The 7,498-nt window shown below is 55.3% G+C and overlaps 1 protein-coding gene across 3 annotated transcripts; it reads right to left on the reverse strand.

The window, feature by feature from the left end:
• Positions 1–900: 900 nt before the first annotated feature.
• On the reverse strand, positions 901–6,145 carry MARCKS (myristoylated alanine rich protein kinase C substrate). Of its 3 annotated transcripts, none has more exons than XM_051615195.1 (3): positions 6,075–6,145; positions 4,080–4,252; positions 901–3,154 (listed from the first exon to the last, which is right to left on the reverse strand). In XM_051615195.1, the coding sequence occupies exons 2-3, from the start codon at positions 4,176–4,178 to the stop codon at positions 2,447–2,449; spliced, it is 807 nt and encodes a 268-aa protein (XP_051471155.1). In that variant the 5' UTR covers positions 4,179–4,252; positions 6,075–6,145; the 3' UTR covers positions 901–2,446. The 3 variants fall into 3 exon arrangements, with proteins under 3 accessions (XP_051471155.1, XP_051471157.1, XP_051471156.1); XM_051615197.1 differs by lacking the exon at positions 6,075–6,145 and adding an exon at positions 5,309–5,381; XM_051615196.1 differs by lacking the exon at positions 6,075–6,145 and adding an exon at positions 4,543–4,628.
• Positions 6,146–7,498: the final 1,353 nt, after the last annotated feature.

Below are 7,498 nucleotides of genomic sequence, written 5' to 3' on the forward strand. Positions count from 1 at the left end.
ATTAAAAAAAAAATAATAAAAAAATACACAAACCAAACCAAACCCAACCAACAAAAGGTATGCATTCAGCAGGAATCTACTATGCTTCTTTCAGTTTAGGCTTTGTTCTTTAGGGAACAAGGTGCTAACGTGCCATTTTCTCATAAAATGAATCATAATTGCTTCCAAAGAGTTTCAGCTGAAAATGTAGGTGGAAGCAAATAAGTGTAACACTAAACTTTCTCCTATAAACTTAGAAGCAACACTCTTCTTGAATCCATTTCCACCCTCCAAACACCACTGCTGCTTTTCTTGCATGAACCTACTGTTTTATTAAGGCATAATATGCCCTGAGCAATAGGCTGGAAATTAGCCAAAAAGCCCAACAATTAAAGGCAAGCACCAAGTGATTATTATTGTTTTTTTATAGACAAATTTTGAAATCTGTTTTGTAACTCACCTGTACTTGGGAGCAGCACTTGAGGAAAACAAGAAAGCATTGCTTTTAATTGCTTTGATCAGAACGGCAGTGTTAATTCCCCCTTCCTCCCTCCAGGCTCAAGTTTTCCAGCTCATTGTCTTGGTCCCTCAGCAGGACCAGCACACACGGGACAGCTGCTCGGTTTGCAGCAGCTGGCAGTAAAACGTCCCGCGCCCCATCCTCAGCAATGCAAACCAACTCTTGTTTTCCTCAAGAGGCAAGGCTCTCCTTCGCTGGGCATCTCTGGTCTTCACAGCAGGACGGAGCCCGGCCAGGAGCAGCTCAGCCTGCTCTGAAGAGCCAGGAGAGCCGGCACATCCCGGCCCGGGAAAGCCCAGCGTCCCTCACACACACAGCCCGGCAGCTCGGGAAGGTCTGGACAGCACTGGCTGGGCCCTTCCAGCTACCGCAGCGTCCACCAAAGAACGACAACCAATTCATACATTTTATTCACATTTATTTTTCGCTTTTAGTGTGCTCACAGAAAATTAGAACACCTTAAGCAGGAGTTTTAATAGCAATTTTTGTAAGCAAAGTTACATTCCATCTCTAAGTCAAATTGGTCAAAGCTTCTCCAGTATTTACAAAAACATGATAGACAAGATGCTACACAAAAAAACCCCAAAAAAAGAAAAAAAAAAAACATTGCATCTGAAGAGTTTTCTTTTATTTTCAAAGACAACTGGAAAAGAAAGCATCGTCTGCTGTAATCAAAAACATACCACAGTATAAACAGTAACCATTCCACTTATCACAGCTTGGTTGAGTTTAAAATTTGTGTTTAAAAGGTCCAAGATGACTGCAGTTTTACAAAAATGGGCAGGGTGGAAAGAGTTGCAAACTTCATGTGCTTCTGGATATCAAGATTTGTTTGTTTTTGTTTTGTTTTTTGTTTTTTTTTTATACAATAGTCACAGTTAAAAACACCCTGCTGGTAATACATAATTACACTTTATTAAGGTCATAAACCAGCAATAAACAATAAAGCCTATACAACTTGTATTTCTACTTAATCACTGACTGATACAGCTAACATGAGATAAGTGAAAAGTTCCTATGGTTTAAATGAATTCCTAAGACTATGATCTCTTTATCTGGGTATTGATTTTTATTTTTATTTTTTTTTTTCCTTTTTTCCTTTCCTTCTTAATCAAGACTTGTAGTGTTGTAAACCTTATAGAACATCTGCCTCACAAAATACATCGTAATAACTTTCTTTTTTTTTTTTCTTTTTTTCCCCGTGTTGTTTTTTTTTTTGTGTGTGTGTTTTCTGTTTGTGGCGCTTTTTTTTTTTTTCCTTTTTTTTTTTTTTTGTTAAAAACGAAACGAAGAAAAACAAACAAACAAACAAACGACAACCCCCCCCCCCAAAAAAAGCAAGCCTAACCCCTCGGATGGTTTCTGGCGGGACAGGCTCCCGGCAAGGGCTGCGCCCCGGGTCCCCTCTGCGGCCCCGTCACTTCATTTCGGATCCCTTTGATTGACCCACCCATCTCCTTCATCTATGGGCACGTCCACCGACCGACCGGGACGGGATTGAGGAACGTGAAGAAGAGTCGCGAAGTGTCTCGTTTAAAAAAAAGAAACAAACCAACAAAACAAATCAACCATCAACGACGACACGGATCCAAACAAAACCACCGACGCGAAAAAATAATAATAAAAAAAAAAATAATAAAAAAAAAAGAGATAATATCCCGGACCAACCAACCGAAACAAAACGTTAATACTGATGAAAAAAAAAAAAAAAGAACACAAAAAGCACCGCCCCAAAGCAAAGCCCGGGGGGCGGGGGGAGGGCAGGCCCGGCCCCTGCCCCTGGAATGGCGACAGACTCAGCGGCGGGAGCCGGGGGCTGCGGGGGGGGGAGGGGGAAAAGAAAACGAGCGATCGTGTAACTCAGTCCCTGGCTGTGGGCAAGTTCTCCGAGACCAGTACCTGGCACCGCTCCGACGCCGCGGGGGAAGCACAGTCCAGCGCCGGCGCCTACTCCGCCGAGCCCGCCGCGCTGCCCTCGGGCGGCGGCTCCGGCCGCGCCGCCGGCTCCTCCGCCGGGGCCGCCTCCTGCTCCCCGCTGCCCGCCGCCTGCTCCGCCTGCCCCTCCGGCTGCGGCTGCGGCTGCGGCGGCGGCTGCTCCTCCTCGGCCGGGGCCTCTTCTCCCGCCGCCTTCTCGGAGGCGGCCTCGTCCGCTGCGGCCTCCTGCGAGTCCCCCGCCTCCTCCGTGCCCGGCTGGGCGCTGCCGGCCGCGGCCGCGCAGGCCTCCTGGGCCGCCTTGCCCTCCTCGCCGCCCGCCGCCTCGGGGGCCGCCGCCTCCTCCCGGGCCCCCTCCGCCGCGGCGCCGGCCTCGCCCTCGGCGCCCTCCCCGGCCTCCTTCTTGTTCTTCTTGAAGGAGAAGCCGCTCAGCTTAAAGGACTTCTTGAAGGAAAAGCGCTTCTTTTTTTTTTTCGGGGTCTCGCTGCTGGACGAGGGGGTCGCGCCCTCCTCGGCCTTGGGGGAGGCCTCGCCCTCCGCCGGGGAGGCCGGCTCGGTGCTCTCCGCCTCGGCCGCCTCCTTCTCGGAGGCGGGCTCCGACGAGGCCGCCTCCTCCTTGCCCGTCTCCTCGGCGGGCGCGCTGCCGTTGGCCTGCAGCTCCTCCTTGCCCGCCTCCGCCGCCGCGGGGGACGCGTCGCCGTTCACCTTCACGTGGCCGTTCTCCTGCAACACAGCGGCGCCCGTTACCGGCGGGGCCGGGGGCACCGCGGCCGCCCCCCGCCCGTTCCTCGCCCCCCGCCCCGCAGCCCCGCAGCCCCGCAGCCCCGCGCCGGGCGGGCAGGGCCAGCAGAGGGCGCGGCGGCTCCACGCGCGGCCCCGCGCCCCGTCCCGCCGCGGGGCGGGGAAGCGAACAAAGCTTCGCCCGTCCCGGCCCCCCGCGGCCCCGCTCCGCCCGGCCGGCGCGGCCCCCGCCCCCCTCGCCCCCCCCCCCACACCCACCCACCCCTCTTTCCCCGCCGCATTTGCATCTCCCGGGCGCCCGCAGCGCGGCGGCTGCCCCGGGCGGCAGCTGCGGGGGCGGCGGGGGGTCCCCGCCCGCGGCGGGGGGCACGGGCAGCCCGGGCTGACGCGGGGGAGTTGGGGGGGGATGTGCGGGCAGAGCGCCCTGCCCGCGGCTGCCGCCCCCCCGGGAGCTGCCCCCGGCCATCCTGCCGCCCCGGGGAGAGATCCCGCCGGGGACGGGGCGCGGGGACAGCCCGGCGGGAGGCACGAGGGGGAATAAAAAAGGGAACGGGGAAGAGAAAAAACAAAAAAAAAGGGAAAAAAAAACCCCACCAAACCCACATGCCCCTTACCTCCCTTCCCGCAACCCCCCCGCCCGGGTAGATAAAGGAGCGAATCATTCCAAGCCGAGACCAATTAAAATGTAAAAAGAAAAAAAAAAGGCAAAAAAAAAAAAAAAGGCGATTGTTCCTTCGCCTCGAGTTGCGAAGATAAAAGGATCGACCGTGTTCTCCATTGAACGTGCCGCTGGGGCATCGGGGAGAGGAATCAAACAGGATGCGAAAGAGAGTCCGTCGAAGTTGGCTTAAAAACGGGAGCAGGTTTAATATATATTTTATATCTATCTATCTATCTATATATTTACCTGTCCATTCGCCTTGGATGGAGATGCAGCCACTGCTTCCCCGGGCTTCTCGGCGGCGGCTTCGCCCTTTGCAGCGGTCTTGGAGAACTGGGCACCCATGCTGTCTTATTCAACAAAGAAACTCAACAGATCCAAAAGGAGGGGAAACAAAGAGCCTTGGGTTGGTATAAATACTGGGCGACCAGCAGCAGCAGCAGCGACACACACACACACCAGAGGGGGGGGGGGGGGGAAAAACAGAGAAGAGAGAACAGAACCGATTATAATGCACTCCTTTTAAAAAATTTAAAGTTGAAGAGATCAAAAAGCAGCAGCACAGGAGGGAGGGGGAAAAAAAAGGGAGGAAAAAAGTCGAGGTTGGGGGGGGGGGGGGTAAATTTAAAAAAAAAAAAAAAAAAAAAAAAAAAAGGAGCCCAAGTTTAGTAAAAAGAAGTAATAAAAAATCCCAGATTTGTAGCCGTACGGTAGACAAGGAGAAAATGGAGAAATCTCCCTGGTTGCTAATAAGATGCGGAGTCCAACGCCCAAGTGCACAGATGAATGGGCTTCCCGAGCGGTGACGCAGCCCCCGCGCCGCGCCAGCCAATCCGCGCGCGGGGGCGGGGCCGCGCCGCGCCAACAATGGGGCCGCCATGGCCGCGCGGGGCCGTGCGGGGCGGGCGGGGCCGTGCGGGGCGGGAGCCCTGAGCCCCAGCCCGGCCCCGCCGCCCTCCTGAGACAGCAGCGGGTCCCGTGTGCCAGCCCGGGCGGGGGGACGGGGATGGAGCGGAGTTGCTGCTGCCGCCTTTGCATTTCATTTTATTGTGGTTTCCCCCCCCCCACCCCGCCTTTTTCTTCCCTGGGTTCAATTGGTCGCGATTGTTTAAATCGCCCCCAATTTGGAAGGTATTTGAACCACGTAGCTCGGGTTTCGCCGAGCGAGATCACGAGTCGCAACGAGTAGGTCTGTAGGCCAGATGTTGCAAACCCTGAAGCAGCAGCGGCGGCGGGAGCTGGAACCGACCCCTCCCCCACCGCGATATCGGCTCGGAGTTAAATATTTTGTGATTAGCCTAGGGCTCTAATTAAGTTCTGCTGTCTGATTATTCCTGATTTGTGCTTTTAGCGTATTTTCTCAGGCGGTGACCCGTTTCAAGACCGCATTTGCGGGCGCTCACGCCGCGGGCGAAGCGGCAGGACCGGGGAGACACCCGCGCGCTCCCGAGCCCCGGGCCCCCGGCTGTATTTACCTTGAATTCAAACCCTCGAATAAGATGTAACCCGAAACTAATGCAGGCGAATTAGCGGCGGTCTGGGGCGCTGAGCAGCCCCGGGGGGGGGGGGTGAAATACCACGGAGCTGGTGGGTTTCCTTTCCCGGGGGAGATGCGCGGCGATGCGGGAAGGCTGCTCCAGACCCCGTCCCCGACACCACCGCCACCCCCCGTTTCGGGAGCAGAAACGAGCGTCGGAACGATGGTTTCTCAGAGCCGGCTCGCCTCCTCCCGACGCCCCTTTGTTTATAAACAAGGATGTTCAAATCGTTCCCATCATGAAGGGCTGCGGAGCGGGGACGCCCACCCTCCCCGGGGCTGCGGAGGGGTCGGTGGGCTCTCGGTAACCCCGGCGAGGGTTATTCTTGTCTTGGGGGGGGGGGTGACAAAATGGGCAAATTTAGTCGAGAGGGTTGTGTTTTGTTTCCCGGGGGTAGGAGGGGGGGGAGATGCAGCCTCTCCCTCCCTCCTTCCCCGCCCCATTTCACGCTCCGCTCCCCGCAGCCGCCGCTTCCCTTTGTCTCGCCGCCCTTCCCGCCCCACCGGGGGATGATCCCACATCCCACCCATCCCGGGAGGCGGCCGTTGAGCCCCGGGGAACGGCGGCGGCACCCCCGGTACCCCCGCCCCACCGAAACGCGGGGCGGGGGTACCGGGGGTGCCGCCGCCGTTCTCCGGGACTCCCTCCCGGTACCGGGCACCGACGGCAGATGGGGATGGACAGAGAGCTGGAGAAGGCTCACCTCGCGGTGTGGAAGCACGGCGACCGTGGGGCACGGACACCGGGAGAGCTTCTTTTCTTCGTGATCCCCCTCCGCTTCCCGAGGGGAGCGCGTTTTCCTCTCCTGCTCGGTAACCTGGATATTAAGCAGATGGTGATTTTTCGGTGGTTGGGGGGGGTTTTTGTTTCTGTCTTGGGTGATACAGAAGAGCCTGGGAAGTCCTGCTGGAAGATTTGGCAGTCGGGATGGCAGCTGGAGCTGCCCGCCTTGCGCGGGTGTCTGCGGTTTCACCTGCCTGGGCAAACGCAGCTTTGCTTCCCACCGCAGCTGCGTCTGGATTGCAGAGTCGTGTCACTGGGAAACTTCACAGGGTGGCCGTGGGAGCTCTGATGGTGCACGCTTTGCATTTTGCTTTTGGTATGTTTTCCAACCGTTTCAATGATTCACAACTTTCAAAGGGAAACCATAAAAATAAAAAAAGGACAAGAAAGAGCCTTGGCGTGTTATTCTAGAATGCTTAATTCCACAAGTTCTTCTGTAGAGTCTCTGGACGAGCAGGAAATCTGGAACGTGTGTACACTCCCTCTGTCAGTCCCAGTGCACAACAAACCTGGACAGCTATCTCTGCTTTCTAACCCAAACCCTGGAGGGTGAGGTGCAAATACAAGATTCAACCCCTTGGCTGTGACCTCTCGAGCCCACCAGTTGCCAGGCTGCTCCTTGCCTCACCACACCTTTAAAGTGCCAAGCAAACAGATTCGCTGGAGGGGAGATTCCTCATTCTTAAACTTGCACTTTTCTCAGGTTCCTGATCTTTTAATCTCTTTCCAAGGGGGGGAAAAAAAAAAAAAAGCAAGAAAAGAGGAAGAAAAACAAGCCCCAGACATTCCCTCTTTGGTGTGTTGCAGGAGGAGCAAGCAGGTACGAATGTGAAAACACCCGTTTTCGGCAGTGCCTTTCAGACAAGAAGTTGCTGCAGCATTTCTTTGGCAGGAAGAAGGATGTCCCAGTGTGAAGGTACTCGAGTGCAGGCTGCTGGGGATACAGTGTCTGAAGAAAGTGTTAAGTGTATTTGTTTTAGGGCTTTTACCACAAGAGCTGTGTCAGCTGAAAAATCACCTTCCCTCCTGTGGCAGAGGGGACACTGTTTCTAAGAACCTGATGGCCATGGCTGGGAGACAGCTCTGAGGAGCCCAGGAATGGACAAGAAGAGACGTGGCTGGGGAGCTGTTCTCGGGGCTGGGGGGCAGGATTGGCCTCCCCTAGCTACACCAAGGGTGACAGGTCCCACCACCGCCCATTTCCTGATCTCTAATTGTGTTGCACCCCTCAGAGGAAGTTGTCTTTTTGCAGTACCTCCAAAATGGGATTCCTCTCAGCACATTTTTTTCTGAGGTTATTTTCATCCTCTACCTTTTGGGAAGGGAGAAGACCAAGGTGTGGAC

This window comes from Apus apus, chromosome 3 (genome assembly GCF_020740795.1).
Source record: "Apus apus isolate bApuApu2 chromosome 3, bApuApu2.pri.cur, whole genome shotgun sequence".
In the NCBI taxonomy this organism is placed as follows: domain Eukaryota; kingdom Metazoa; phylum Chordata; class Aves; order Apodiformes; family Apodidae; genus Apus; species Apus apus.

Bases quoted from the DNA above. Each gene is read 5' to 3' on its own strand.
- MARCKS (XM_051615195.1), bottom strand. From the start codon at position 4,178: ATGGGTGCCCAGTTCTCCAAGACCGCTGCAAAGGGCGAAGCCGCCGCC. The intron at 3,155-4,079 runs GTAAATATATAG...GCTGTGTTGCAG, and splicing joins CATCCAAGGCGAATGGACAG to GAGAACGGCCACGTGAAGGT.